General features: G+C 47.2%; 1 protein-coding gene across 2 annotated transcripts; it reads left to right on the top strand.

Annotated features, from left to right (window-relative positions):
- The first annotated feature begins 426 nt into the window (after positions 1-426).
- On the top strand, positions 427-15,834 carry C26H15orf40 (chromosome 26 C15orf40 homolog). Of its 2 annotated transcripts, XM_038767319.1 has the most exons (5): positions 427-518; positions 6,555-6,681; positions 12,001-12,128; positions 15,292-15,397; positions 15,517-15,834. In XM_038767319.1, exons 1-4 carry the CDS (start codon positions 444-446, stop codon positions 15,385-15,387), a joined length of 426 nt encoding a protein of 141 aa, XP_038623247.1. In that variant the 5' UTR covers positions 427-443; the 3' UTR covers positions 15,388-15,397; positions 15,517-15,834. The 2 variants fall into 2 exon arrangements, with proteins under 2 accessions (XP_038623247.1, XP_038623246.1); XM_038767318.1 differs by having other exon boundaries at positions 15,292-15,832.
- The last annotated feature ends 179 nt before the right edge of the window (positions 15,835-16,013 follow it).

The following is a 16,013-nucleotide window of genomic DNA, read 5'->3' as shown; positions in this document are numbered from 1 at the left end:
GGAAGGCCTCCTGGAGGAGGTGAGCTCTCAGTAGGGTCTTGAAGGGAGGAAGAGAGCTAGCTTGGATGGATGAATGGATGGATGAATGGATGAATGGATGGATGAATGGATGGATGGATGGATGAATGAATGAATGAATGAGCAAGGGCCCATTCCTCGCTGACAAGATGGAGGCGCCTAACGCCCTCCAGCGGCAGCAGGATGAACAGCGCGCCTGCGCAGACAAGCTGCGGGCCGGCGCGCCCCCCGGCGGCTGCCGCCGGAGGAACAGCGCGCCTGCGCAGACAAACTGCGGGCCGGAGCGCCCCCCGGCGGCCGCCGCCGGAGGAACAGCTCGCGCGTGTGCGCGCGCATGCGCCTTCGCAGCAGGGTCGCAACGCGCATGCGCCGGGCGGGGGCGCAGCACGCAGGACGGAAGCCGACGCGGGCCACGCGGCGCCGGGATGCTCCACGGACGCTTGGGGGCGCACGCTGGGAGAGCCGCCACGTTCGCTTCCGGGCCGGAGATGCCTAAAAAAGTGAGCGGGAAAAATGGGGGGGGGGGGGCAGGGGGCGTTCATTCATTCAGTCGTATTTATTGAGCGCTTCCTGTGTGCAGAGCACTGGACTAAGCGCTTGGGCAGTCCAAGTTGGCCACATATAGAGACAGTCCCTAACCAACAGCGGGCTCACGGTCTAGAAGGGGGAGACAGAGAACAAAACAAAACATATAAACCAAATGAAATAAATAGACTAAATATGTACAAGTAAAATAGAGTAATAAATGCGTACAAACATATATACATATATACAGGTGCTGGGGGGAGGGGGAGGAGGGGGCTCAGTGTGGGAAGGCCTCCTGGAGGAGGTGAGCTCTCAGTAGGCCTTTGAAGGGAGGAAGAGAGATAGCTTGGCGGGGGGTGGAGGGAGCTCCCCTTTCCTCAATCAATGGGATTTAATAATAATGTTGGTATTTGTTAAGCGCTTACTATGTGCCATCATCATCATCATCAATCGTATTGAGCGCTTACTGTGTGCAGAGCACTGTACTAAGCGCTTGGGAAGTACAAGTTGGCAACATATAGACAGTCCCTGCCCAACAGTGGGCTCACAGTCTAAGAGGGGGAGACAGAACAAAACCAAACATACTAACAATATAAAATAAATAGAATAGATATGTACAAGTAAAATAAATAGAGTAACAAATATGTACAAACATATATACGTATGCACAGGTGCTGTGGGGAAGGGAAGGAGGTAAGATGGGGGGGTTGGAGAGGGGGACGAGGGGGAGAGGACAAGCACTGTTCTCTGCTTCTCTGCATTTGTGGGGAAGCAGTGTGCTCAGCGCTTAGAACAGTGATTGGCACATAGTAAGCGCTTAATAATAATAATAATAATGATGCCAAGCTAGTTCTCTTCCTCCCTTCAAAGCCCTACTGAGAGCTCACCTCCTCCAGGAGGCCTTCCCAGACTGAGCCCCCTCCTTCCTTCTCCCCTCCTCCCCGTCCCCATCCCCCCACCTTACCTCCTTCCCCTCCCCACAGCACCTGTATTTATATATTTGTACATATTTATTACTCTATTTTACTTGTACATATTTATTCTACTTATTTTATTTTGTTAATACGTTTTGTTTTGTTGTCTGTCTCCCCCCTCTAGACAGTGAGCCCACAGTTGGGTAGGGACCGTCTCTATATGTTGCCAAATTGGACTTCCCAAGCGCTTAGTACACTGCTCTGCACACAGTAAGCGCTTCATAAATACATATTTATTACTCTATTTATTTATTTTACTTGTACATATCCATCCTATTTATTTTATTTTGTTGGTATGTTTGGTTTTGTTCTCTGTCTCCCCCTTTTAGACTGTGAGCCCACTGGTGGGTAGGGACTGTCTCTATGTGTTGCCAGTTTGTACTTCCCAAGCGCTTAGTACAGTGCTCTGCACATAGTAAGCGCTCAATAAATACGATTGATGTTGATGATGACGATGACGATGGAATGAGTGAATGAATGAATAAATACGATTGAATGAATGAATGAATCTGTTAAGCAGGAGCGAGCAATGGGAACTTCAGGGAACCAATGAGGACCGACAGGATGGTTGTAAATTCTCATTAGTCTCTGTTCTCACAGCCTTATACAGACGGGAGTTACTTGTTACCGGCCCTTCGACCTTGCATAGACAGGTGTTACCTGTTGTTGAGCCTTGCATAAATACAAAAAGGAGTTGCTCTCGGCCTGCACAAAATGGAGTCAGTCATGCCAAGTCTAGTGGTAGTGCCGTCTACAGTGATGGGCAAGTCAGGGAGAGGACAGGGCTTGGGAGGGAAGATAAGGAGCTCAGTCTTGGACACGAGTTTTAGATGGCGGGCGGACATCCAGATGGAGATGTCCTGAAGGCAGGAGGAGATACGAGCCTGGAGGGAGGGAGAGAGAGCAGGGGCAGAGATGGAGATTTGGGGGTCATCGGCGTAGAGATGATAGTTGAAGCCGTGGGAGCGAATGAGGTCACCAAGGGAGTGAGTGTAGATGGAGAACAGAAGGGGACCGAGAACTGACCCTTGAGGAACCCCTACTGTAAGGGGATGGGAGGCAGAGGAAGAGCCTGCAAAGGAGGCCGAGAATGAACAGCCAGAGTGATAATAATAATAATAATGGCATTTATTAAGTGCTTACCATGTGCAAAGCGCTGTTCTAAGCGCTGATAAGAGGAGAACCAGGAGAGGACGGAATCAGGTTGGATAACGTGTTGAGGAGAAGGGGATGGTCAACAGCGTCAAAGGCAGGTCGAGGAGGATTAGGATGGAGGAGGAGCCATTGGATTTGGCAAGGAGGAGGTCATTGGTGACCTTTGGGAGGGCGGCTTCGGTGGAGTGGAGGGGACGGAAGCCAGATTAGAGGGGGTCCAGGAGACAGTTGGATTTGAGGAATTCGAGGCAGCGGGTGTAGACGACTTGCTCTAGGAGTTTGGGAAGGAAGGGTAGGAGGGACATGGGGCGATACCCGGAGCGGGCTGTGGGGTCAAGGGAGGGATTTTTAAGGATGGAGGATGATGATGATGACGGCATTTGTTAAGCGCTTACTATGTGCAAAGCACTGTTCTAAGCGCTGGGGAGGATGCAAGGTGATGTGGTTGTCCCACGTGGGCTCACAGTCTTCCTCCCCATTTTCCGGATGAGGGAACCGAGGCGCAGAGAAGTGAAGTGACTTGCCCAAGGTCACACCGCAGACATGTGGGGGGATTAGAACCCATGACCTCTGAATCCCAAGCCCGGGCTCTTTCCTCTGAGCCACGCTGCTTCTCTAGACGCGGGCAGGTTTGAAGACAGTGGGCAAGAAGCCACCGGAGACTGAGTGGTTGAAGATGGCAGTGGAGGAGGGGAGGGGGGACAGTTTTAGGAATGGGGTCTGACGCGCATGAGGAGGGGGTGACGTTGGAGAGGAGGCGGATAATAATTGGATAATAATTGTATAATAATATAATATTAATATAATATTGTATAATAATGATGGTATTTGTTAAGTGCTTAGTTCGTGTGAAGCACTGTTCTACGTGCTGGGGTACAGCCCCCTTCGGACAGTGTCCGGCACACAGGAAGCTCTTAACAAATACCACGGTTATTATCAATAATTAATAATTCTGGTACTTGGTAAGCACTTACTGTGTGCCAAGCACCGCTCTAAGCACTGCCGTTGATAGAAGGCAATCGGGTTGGTCTCCCTCTTAATCAGTGGAAATAATAATAATGATGACGGCACGCCGAGAAGCAGCGGGGCTTCGAGGAAAGAGCCCGGACTTGGGAGTCGACCTTCAAATCCCGACTCTGCCGCGTGTCCGCTGTGTGACTTTGGACAAGTCACTTAACTTTTCTGTGCCCCGGTTCCCTCATCTGTCAAATGGGGATGAAGACTGTGAGCCCACCGTGGGACGACCTGATCACCTTGTATTGTCCCCAGCGCTTAGAACAGTGCTTTGCACATAGTATGCGCTTAATAAATACCATTATTATTATTATTATTATTATTATTAGAACAGTGCATAACAAATGCCATCATATTATTATATACTATTATTTGTTATTATTATAAATTATTATTATTATTGCATACTTCCCAAGCGCTTAGTACAGTGCTCTGCACATAGTAAGCGCTCAGTAAATACGATTGATGATGATGATGATGCATAACAAATGCCATCATATTATTATATACTATTATTTGTTACGTGCTTACTATATGCAAAGCACTGTTTTAAGCGCTGGATTTAAGGAGCGCTCAGTGTGCAGAGCACTGTGGTCTCCAGCAGAATTCTGGGAGGGGGGAGACATTATTATTATTATTATTATTATTATTATTATTATTAAAACGGTGCATAACAGATGCCATCATATTATTACATACTATTATTTGTTACGCGCTTACTATATGCAAAGCACTGTTTTAAGCGCTGGATTTAATGAGCGCTTAGTGTGCAGAGCACTGTGGTCTCCAGCAGAATTGTGGGAGGGGGGAGACATTATTATTATTATTATTATTAGAACAGTGCATAACAAATGCCATCATATTATTATATATTATTATTTGTTACGCGCTTCCTATACGCAAAGCACTGTTTTAAGCGCTGGATTTAATGAGCGCTTAGTGTGCAGAGCACTGTGGTCTCCAGCAGAATTGTGGGAGGGGGGAGACATTATTATTATTATTATTAGAGCAGTGCATAACAAATGCCATCATATTATTATATACTGTTATTTGTTACGCGCTTACTATATGCAAAGCACTGTTTTAAGCGCTGGATTTAATGGGCGCTCAGTGCAGAGCACTGTGGTCTTCAGCAGAATTCTGGGAGGGGGGAGACATTATTATTATTATTATTATTAGAGCAGTGCATAACAAATGCCATCATATTATTATATACTATTATTTGTTACACGCTTACTATACGCAAAGCACTGTTTTAAGCGCTGGATTTAATGGGCGCTCAGTGTGCAGAGCACTGTGGTCTCCAGCAGAATTGTGGGAGGGGGGAGACATTATTATTATTATTATTATTATAACAGTGCATAACAAATGCCATCATATTATTATATACTATTATTTGCTACGCGCTTACTATATGCAAAGCACTGTTTTAAGCGCTGGATTTAATGGGCGCTCAGTGTGCAGACCACTGTGGTCTCCAGCAGAATTATGGGAGGGGGGAGACATTATTATTATTATTATTATTATTAGAACAGTGCATAACATGCCATCATATTATTATATACTATTATTTGTTACGCACTTACTATATGCAAAGCACTGTTTTAAGCGCCGGATTTAAGGGGCGCTCAGTGTGCAGAGCACTGTGGTCTCCAGCAGAATTGTGGGAGGGGGGAGACATTATTATTATTATTATTATAAAAGTGCATAACAAATGCCATCATATTATTATATACTATTATTTGTTACGTGCTTACTATATGCAAAGCACTGTTTTAAGCGCTGGATTTAAGGAGCGCTCAGTATGCAGAGCACTGTGGTCTCCAGCAGAATTGTGGGAGGGCGGGAGACGTTATTATTATTATTATTAGAGCAGTGCATAACAAATGCCATCATATTATCATATACTATTATTTGTTACGCGCTTACTATATGCAAAGCACTGTTTTAAGCGCCGGATTTAAGGGGCGCTCAGTGTGCAGAGCACTGTGGTCTCCAGCAGAATTGTGGGAGGGGGGAGACATTATTATTATTATAAAAGTGCATAACAAATGCCATCATATTATTATATATACTATTATTTGTTACGCGCTTACTATATGCAAAGCACTGTTTTAAGCGCTGGATTTAAGGAGCGCTCACTGTGGTCTCCAGCAGATTTTTTTTTTTTTTTAATGGCATTTATTAAGCGCTTACCATGTGCAAAGCACTGTTCTAAGCGCCGGGGAGGTGACAAGGCAATCAGGTTGTCCCACGTGGGGCTCCCAGTCTTCCTCCCCATTTTCCAGATGAGGGAACCGAGGCCCAGAGAAGCGAAGTGACTTGCCCAAAGTCACACAGCTGACGGTTGGCAGAGCCGGGACTTGAACCCATGACCTCCGACTCCAAAGCCCGGGCTCTTTCCCATTGAGCCACGCTGCTTCTCTGTTCTGGGAGGGGGGGAGAGCCGCCATCCCCAGCTGTCAGTCAATCCGTCGGTAGTATTTATTGAGCGCTTTATGTTTGTACATATTTATTACTCTATTTATTTATTTTACTCGTACATATCTAGTCTATTTATTTTATTTTGTTGGTATGTTTGGTTTGGTTCTCTGTCTCCCCCGTATAGACTGTGAGCCCACTGTTGGGTAGGGACTGTCTCTAGATGTTGCCAACTTGGACTTCCCAAGTGCTTAGTCCAGTGCTCTGCACATAGTACGCGCTCAATAAATACGGTTGATGATGATGATGATGATGCACTGAGCGCCTGGGAGAGTACTAGAGCGTAACCGTCGGTGGGTAAGGACCCTCTGCGAGGGACGGCAGAGCGACTGAGGCCGGGCACCGGTGGTGACCTGTTTCCCTCCTCTCCCCCCGCCGCCGCCGCAGGGGAAAGGCCCGGCCCGGGGGTCCCCGAAGCCCCCGCCGCCCGCGGGCCCGGTTGGCATCGACAAGAGCGGCGCGGTGACCGTCGCCGTCCACGCCAAGCCCGGTGCCAAGCAGAACGCCGTGACAGGTAGGACCCCGGGGCCCGCCCCAAGTCACCGTCTTGCCAGCTTGCCCTTCCCAAGCGCTTAGTACAGTGCTCTGCACGCAGCAAGCGCTCAATAAATACGACTGATGACGATGGTCTGTCGGTTGAGCGCTTCCTACGTGCAGAGCACTCGGACCGGGCTCAGCTGGGCCTGGTTGTTCAGTTGTATTGAGTGAGCGCTTACTGTGTGCAGAGCACTGTACTAAGCGCTTGGGAGAGGACAGTAGACAGCGCTCAGTACAGTGCTCTGCACATAGTAAGCGCTCAATAAATACGATTGATGACAATAGAACAAAAAGCACATTCCGTGCCCACAACGAGCTTACAGTCTGGAGGTGACTTCTTTGGGCCTCAGTTTCCACGTCTGTATATTGCCAACATCTAGATGTTGCCAACTTGTACTTCCCAAGCGCTTAGTACAGTGCGCTGCGCACAGTAAGCGCTCAGTAAATACGATTGATTGATTGATTGATCTACAGTGCTCTGCACATAGTAAGCGCTCAATAAATACGATTGATGATGATGACGACAATAGAACAATAAGCACATTCCGTGCCCACAACAAGCTTACAGTCTGGAGGTGACTTCTCTGGGCCTCAGTTTCCACGTCTGTATATTGCCAACATCTAGATGTTGCCAACTTGTACTTCCCAAGCGCTTAGTACAGTGCGCTGCGCACAGTAAGCGCTCAATAAATACGATTGATTGATTGATTGATTGATCTACAGTGCTCTGCACATAGTAAGCGCTCAATAAATACGATTGATGATGATGATGACAATAGAACAGTAAGCACATTCCGTGCCCACAACGAGCTTACAGTCTGGAGGTGACTTCTCTGGGCCTCAGTTTCCACGTCTGTATATTGCCAACATCTAGATGTTGCCAACTTGTACTTCCCAAGCGCTTAGTACAGTGCGCTGCGCACAGTAAGCGCTCAATAAATACGATTGATTGATTGATCTACAGTGCTCTGCACATAGTAAGCGCTCAGTAAATACGATTGATGATGATGACGACAATAGAACAATAAGCACATTCCGTGCCCACAACGAGCTTACAGTCTGGAGGTGACTTCTCTGGGCCTCAGTTTCCACGTCTGTATATTGCCAACATCTAGATGTTGCCAACTTGTACTTCCCAAGCGCTTAGTACAGTGCGCTGCGCACAGTAAGCGCTCAATAAATACGATTGATTGATTGATTGATTGATCTACAGTGCTCTGCACATAGTAAGCGCTCAATAAATACGATTGATGATGATGATGACAATAGAACAATAAGCACATTCCGTGCCCACAACGAGCTTACAGTCTAGAGGTGACTTCTCTGGGCCTCAGTTTCCACGTCTGTATATTGCCAACATCTAGATGTTGCCAACTTGTACTTCCCAAGCGCTTAGTACAGTGCGCTGCGCACAGTAAGCGCTCAATAAATACGATTGATTGATTGATCTACAGTGCTCTGCACATAGTAAGCGCTCAGTAAATACGATTGATGATGATGATGACAATAGAACAGTAAGCACATTCCGTGCCCACAACGAGCTTACAGTCTGGAGGTGACTTCTCTGGGCCTCAGTTTCCACGTCTGTATATTGCCAACATCTAGATGTTGCCAACTTGTACTTCCCAAGCGCTTAGTACAGTGCGCTGCGCACAGTAAGCGCTCAATAAATACGATTGATTGATTGATTGATCTACAGTGCTCTGCACATAGTAAGCGCTCAATAAATACGATTGATGATGATGACAATAGAACAATAAGCACATTCCGTGCCCACAACGAGCTTACAGTCTGGAGGTGACTTCTCTGGGCCTCAGTTTCCACGTCTATATATTGCCAACATCTAGATGTTGCCAACTTGTACTTCCCAAGCGCTTAGTACAGTGCGCTGCGCACAGTAAGCGCTCAGTAAATACGATTGATTGATCTATAAAATGAGGATTAAATCCCCGTTCTCCCTTCCCGTCAGACTGAGAGCCCCAAGTGGGACAGGGACTGACTCTGATGCAGTTATCCTGTACTTACCGTAGCACTTAGCACAGTGCTTGGCACATCGAGAAGCAGCGTGGCTCAGTGGGAAGAGCCCGGGCTTTGGAGTCAGAGGTCACGGGTTCAAATCCCGGCCCCGCCAATTGTCAGCTGGGTGACTTTGGGCAAGTCCCTTCACTTCTCTGGGCCTCGGTTCCCTCATCTGGAAAATGGGGACGAAGACTGTGAGCCCCGCGTGGGACAACCTCACTTTGTAACCTCCCCGGCGCTTCGAACGGTGCTTTGCACATAGTAAGCGCTTAATAAATGCCATCATCATCGTCATTATCATTATTATCATAAGTACTCGAACTCTCCTGAAGGGGTTTTGCCAGTCCATCCTCTTTCCAAGCCCATTCCAGCATATTCCCCTTGGAATACCACGGTTTCGGAGAAGACCCTCGTGAGGGAGAGGATGAATGCGGGGGTGGGGGGGGACGGACGGATCGATGGGGGAGGCCAGGCTGGAAGGAGGCATAATAATGCTAAATAATAATGGTAATTGTTAAGCCCTTAATGTGTGCCAGTAACACAATTACTTATGTTGCCAATTTGTACTTCCCAAGCGCTTAGTACAGTGCTCTGCACATAGTTAGCGCTCAATAAATACGATTGATGATGATGATGATGCCAAGCACTGGAGTAGATACAAGTTAATCAGGTTGGACACAGTCCCTGTCCCACATGGGACTCCCACTCTTATCCCCGTTTTCCAGATGAGGGAACTGAGGCCCAGAGAAGTGAAATGACTTGCCCAGGGTCACACACAGCAGACAAGGGGGAGAGCCGGGATTAGAACCCGGGTCCTTCCAACTCCCAAGCCCATGCTCTAGCCTCTAAGCTACGCTGCTCCCAGTTATTATCCTCAATTATTATTATAATTGCACCCAAACCGGCACCCAGTTGAGAAGCACCCAGTCTTCTAGACCGTGAGCCCGTTGTTGGGTAGGGACCGTCTCTATATGTCGCCGACTTGGACTTCCCAAGCGCTTAGTACAGTGCTCCGCACACAGTAAGCGCTCAATAAATACGATTGAATGAATGAATGAATGAAAGTAGCATGGCATAGGAGATAGAGCACGGGCCTGGGACCCAGAAGGTCATCATTGTCATCATCAATCGTATTTATTGAGCACTTACTGTGTGCAGAGCACTGTACTAAGCGCTTGGGAAGTACAAGTTGGCAACATATAGAGACAGTCCCTACCCAACAGTGGGCTCATAGTCTAAAAGGTCTTCACTGCCTGAAAAGATACAATAGGGTTAAAAAAGGAGGATTTTGCTCCCGCTTCTTTGTCTCTGTAAGGATTTAAAGAAAATAGATGAGGAGGGAAAGGAGAGATTTGCTGGGTGCCGAGACATCTCCTCGTGTCTCCGAGGCCTCGTATTGCAGAACGGATAGGGAGTGGTTGAGGTGCCAGAGGAGAAATATGCTCCGTGCCAAAATTCCCCAGATTTCATTTTCCTACCAAAGGCGGGCTTCAAGACCTTCACGATGATATTTGAGGTGGAAAGGGAGGAATTAGCTTCACGCAAACAGCCTCCAGTTTTCATTTCTCTATCGAATGTCTCCTGTGCTTTGAGAGAACATCAGCTGTGCCGAAGGAGAAATTTGCTTCAAGGAACCTCCAGTTTTATTTCTCTACCTAGCGGCTCTTTAAGGCCACCGAAGAGAATATCGGAGGTGAAAAAGAGGAAATTTGCTTTATACAAAAAAAAAATCTCCTGCTACACTTTCTCTTCCTAAAGTCTGAAAAGGCAATATCTGGGTTGAAAATAAGGAGAATTTTGCTTCATGCAAAACCTCTCCTATTTGAGAGGCTTCAAGAGAACAGTTGAGGGTCCCATAGGAGAAATTGGCTTCTGGCTTAATGGAAAGAGCACGGGCTTTGGAGTCAGAGGTCATGGGTTCGAATCCCGGCTCCACCACTTGTCAGCTGTGCGGCCTTGGGCAAGCCACTTAACTTCTCTGTGCCTCAGTTACCTCATCTGTAAAATGGGATTAAGACTGTGAGCCCCACGTGGGACCTGATCACCTTGTATCCCCCAGCGCTTAGAACAGTGCTTTGCACATAGTCAGCGCTTAATAAATGCCATTATTATTATTATTATTATCTCCTCCTGCTCCTAACTCCACCTCAGGCCTCCAAAGCCTCTGAACTGAGCATGAATGAGGGAACGTTTGAGGTGGAAAAGGGGCAATTTGCTTCATGCAAACACCCCCAGCTTGGATTTCTCTACCTAAGGCCTTCAAGGCAAGAAAAGAGAATATTTAAAGGTCAAAAAGGAGAAAATTGCTTCCTGGAAACCATCTCCAGCTTTTCTTTCTCTACCGTGGCTCAGTGGAAAGAGCCCGGGCTTTGGAGTCAGAGGTCATGGGTTCAAATCCCGGCTCCGCCAATCGTCAGCTGCGTGACTTTGGGCAAGGCACTTAATTTCTCTGTGCCCCCAGTTACCTCATCTTATATGTTGCCAGCTTGTACTTCCCAAGCGCTTAGTACAGTGCTCTGCACACAGTAAGCGCTCAATCAATACAATTGAATGAATGAATGTAAAATGGGAATTAAGACTGTGAGCCCCACGTACAGTAAGCGCTCAATAAATACGATTGAATGAATGAATGTAAGATGGGAATTAAGACTGTGAGCCCCACTTACAGTAAGCGCTCAATAAATGCGATTGAATGAATGAATGTAAAATGGGAATTAAGATTGTGAGCCCCACGTGGGACAAACTGATCACCTTGTAACCCCCCCCCCAGCGCTTAGAACAGCGCTTTGCACATAGTAAGCGCTTAACAAATACCATCAGCAGCAGCAGCAAGGTCGTGGGTTCTAATCCCAGCTCCGCCGCTTGTCTGCTGTGTGACCTTGGGCAAGTCACTTCACTTCTCCGCGCCCCAACTGCCTCATCTGGGGAACGGGAATTGAGACTGTGAGCCCCATGCGGGACAGGGGCTGCGTCCAACTCAATTTGTGTCCGCCCCGGCGCTTAGTGCAGTGCCTGGCACATAGTAAGCGCTTAAATACCATCGTGATTATTATTACTATTATCCAGGGCCTTCTGTTCAGTGCATGGCATAGGCTCCATTTCCAGGAGAAGGAACGGAAATCCAGAAAGCTACCGTAGTCCGCGCGAGCGTGTGTCCACCGGTTAAGGGTAACCCAGGTTTTCCGTGTCCCGAATTATCCGTGCTTTAATCCGCGGTGCGACGGAGATGACGAACCTCGCGTGTCTAACAGCCGAGCGGTCCATCTGTCGGTTGCAGATGTGAGCGTGGAGGCCGTGGGGGTGGCCATCGCAGCACCCCCGTCCGAAGGGGAGGCCAACGCAGAGCTGTGTCGCTTCCTGGCCAAGATCCTAGAGCTGAGGAAGAGCGACGTCGTCCTAGACAGGGTACGTGGTCCCACTTGCCGTCTTCTTTTTTTCAATGGGAGGCCTCGTGACTAGAGTCGGGGCCTGGGTTCTAATCCCGCCTCCGCCACTTATCTGCTGTGTGACCATGGGCCTCAATTACCTCATCTATAAAATGGGGATGAAGACTGAGAGCCCCTTGAGGCACAGGGACTGTGTCCAATTCGATTTTCTTGTATCTGTCTCAGCGCTTAGTTCAGTGCCTGGCACATAACAAGTGCTTAACAAATACAATAATAATAACAACAACAATGTCTCTCTCCCTGCCCATGAGACAACAGACATTATTATTATTGAACACCATAGATAGCAATGCCCATGAGACAAGGAAACAGACATTATTATTATTGAACACCATAGATCACAATCCCTATTTGTGTTTATATTGATTTTTCTTTTTAGCAAGTAGTGCAGAAAAGTAGAAACCAAAGGAGGGGGAAAAAAAGGAAGCAACTCCAGTTAAGCCAGTATAAATCACCACCCAGTTCCATCGTTGATTGGGCTTTGTGGGATTTAATTTTTGATTGGGTTGTGCCAGTTGGGCTAATCCAGGAATTTTACATTTTTTAAAAATGGTGTTTGTTAAGCGCTTACTACCTGCTAGGCATTGTTCTAAGCACTGGGGTAGCTACGAGGCGATCAGGTCGGACAGTCCCATTTTACAGAGGAGGTAACTGAGGCAAAGAGAATAATAATTATGGGACTTGTTATATACTTACTATGTGCCAAGCACTGTGGTAGTCAGGTCAGAGTCCCTATCCAACATGGAATTCACAGTCTTAATCCCCATTTTACAGGTGAGGGAACTGAGGCGAAGAGAAGTGAAGGGACTGGCCCAAGGTCACACAGCAGACAAGTGGTGGAGCTGGGAGTAGAAATGAGGTCCTTCTGATTCCTAGGCCCGGGCTCATAGCCACTAGGCAACGCTTTTTTGGCCCTCGTTAGTCATTCATATTTATTGAGCACTTACAGTGTGTGGGGCAGTGGACTAAGTATTCGGAAGAGGATGAGAGACCAATTTAACAGACACGCATTCCCCGCCCGCAACGAGACGGGCAGACAGACATGAGTTCCATCCCACTGTTGGTGTACAGATGAATATGCTAATTTACAACTCAGAATTTCAATTAAGCTTTTTTTTTTTTTTGCATCGGCAATGAGCAGAAATGAAGCTTTCCATTTCAAAGTTTCAATTTCCTGGTATTACTGTGTTGCAAGGGTGAGCTTTCCAAGTCACGAGTAGAGAGTTGCCAATGGTCCTTGGGAAGCATCTTTGCTGTGGGGGAGGAAAAGTCTCTTAAAACAATTTTACACTCCATCAGTAGCGGGAGTGTTTTGTAAGCGCTTACCGTGTACAAAATCCCGGGAAAGAGTCTACAGGTGGGCATTAGACATGATGGACCCTGTTCGCTGAGGGGGCTCACAATCGATCAAACGGTTCCTGTTTCAGATCATCATCATCAATCGTATTTATTGAGCGCTTACTATGTGCAGAGCACTGTACTAAGCGCTTGGGAAGTACAAATTGGCAACATATAGAGACAGTCCCTACCCAACAGATCGATCCATCATATTTATTAAGCGCTTCCTGTGCACCAAGCCCTGAAAATCAGCGACTCTGTTCCTCAAGGGGCTCACAATCGATCAAGTGGTTCCTGTTTCAGATCGATCCATCATATTTATTGAGCGCTTACTGGGCACCAAGCCCTGAAAATCAGCAACTCTGTTCCTCAAAGGGCTCACAATCCTTGAAATGGATCAGGAGCTAGTTTCAAGATGGATCAAACAATCGTATTTATTGAGTACTCACTGTGTGCCGAGCACTGTAAGTCATTAACTTGTACTTCCCAAGCGCTTAGTACGGTGCTGTGCACACAGTAAGCGCCCAATAAATACGATTGATTGATTAACCCTCCTCCCTGAGGAGGATGGCCTAGTGGATAGAACATGGGCCTGGGCACCAGAACGACCTGGGTTCTAATCCCGGCTCTGCCCCTTGTCTGCCGTGTAACCTCAGGCACGTCATTTCACTTTTCTGGGCCTCGGTTTCCTCATTTGTAAAATGGAGATGAAGACTAAGGTCACTTTGTGTCCAACCCGCCTAGCTTGTATCTACACCAGTCCCCGCAGCGGTGCTTGGCTCATACGTAGAGCGTAACAAATACCGCAAGGAATGTGTCTGCTTCTTGTTGTATTGTGCTCTCCCATGCGCTTAGTATGTGCTCTGCACACAGTAAGCACTCAAATACAAATGAATGAAATACCGTAATAATAATAATAATGATGATGGCATTTATTACGTGCTTACTACGTGCAAAGCACTGTTCTAAGCGCTGGGGAGGTTACAAGGTGATCAGGTTGTCCCACAGGGGGCTCACAGGCTTAATCCCCATTGTACAGATGAGGTAACTGAGGCACAGACAAGTTAAGTGACTTGCCCAAAGTCACACAGCTGACAACTGGCGGAGACGGGATTCGAACCCATGACCTGACTCCAAAGCCCGGGCTCTTTCCACAGAGCCACGCACTGAAGAAAGGAATCGTTCCCGTAGTTCCTGTTTAAAATGATCAGTAAGGCATTTTCCGCCAGGATTCGTTTTATGACCCGGTTTGTAGTTAATACAGATTTGAAAATGAGGATTCCAGCATTGTATTAAATATGCACTAAGTGAATCCTGGAAAAAAACGTTGCAATCCATAAGGAGCGGCCCCCATTTTATCCAAGACAGCGAGTCATTTTTAAAGCGATTAGTGATTACATATCTATTCTATTTTGTTAGTATGTTTGGTTTGGTGCTCTGTCTCCCCCTTTTAGACTGTGAGCCCACTGTTGGGTAGGGACTGTCTCTATATGTTGCCAACTTGGACTTCCCAAGCGCTTAGTACAGTGCTCTGCACACAGTAAGCGCTCAATAAATACGATTGATTGATTGATTGGTCAGGACAAGAGTCAGGAGTTGTGGGGAGGCGGCAGGCAGAGAGGCAGATGGGTCCATAGGGTTGGGTAGGGAGGGTTTGGGGAACCTTTTCCCCTCCGGCTACCATTCTCACCTCCAAGTTTTGGAGTCCCCCCGCCTTTGTTGCGGACTTCAAAGTCATTATTGCCTTTTCCTTAATCCGGTATTTTATTTCCCTTTCGACCCAGGGCGGTAAATCTCGTGAAAAAGTCATAAAGATCCTGTCAGCCACCACCCCGGAGGAGATTTTGGCAAAACTGAAAAAACAGACAGAGACCACGTGAGCCAGAAAAGGTGAGATACAGACATCGTCCTTGGAGGAAATGATTTCTGGACAGGAAGTTCTTCCAGAGACCGAAAGCCAATAACGTGGTCTTGGCTCAGAAGACACGAACCCTGGGTATATTTTGCAGGATTTAAGGTCAAAATCTGGGCAACCCGCTGCTTCCCGTGGCTTAGAGTCCTCCATCAGTTGTCTTCAAACTGTTCAGCCCATCAAAAACTGTGTCCCACGACCTTGTCTTACGACAAGGTCGTAGGAGCATGACCCGATGTCGGCCGCATTGTACCAAGTGAATACGAGTGATAAACAGAGCTAAAGTTTTCGAGACTCGCGTTGTAGAATTGTGTTAAAATTAAATGCTTTGTATATTACAGCGCTTTTCTGGCAGTGTCACTATCTCTAATCCCTGGGCCTCAGCTCCCTCATCTGAGGGAATGAAGTCTGTGAGCTCCGTGGTGAGTGAGACAGGGACTGTGTCCATCCTTGAATAGCTTGTATCTACCCCAGCCTTTAAAACAGTGCTTAACAAATACCATCATCATCATCAATCGTATTTTTTGAGCGCTTACTGTGACTAAGCGCTTGGGAAGTACAAGCTGGTAACATATAGAGACAGTCCCTACCCAA

This window comes from Tachyglossus aculeatus, chromosome 26 (assembly GCF_015852505.1).
Source record: "Tachyglossus aculeatus isolate mTacAcu1 chromosome 26, mTacAcu1.pri, whole genome shotgun sequence".
Classification (NCBI taxonomy): Eukaryota; Metazoa; Chordata; class Mammalia; order Monotremata; family Tachyglossidae; genus Tachyglossus; species Tachyglossus aculeatus.
The sequence above is the reverse complement of the archived record's forward strand: the minus strand, read 5'-3'. Positions and strand labels throughout refer to the sequence as shown.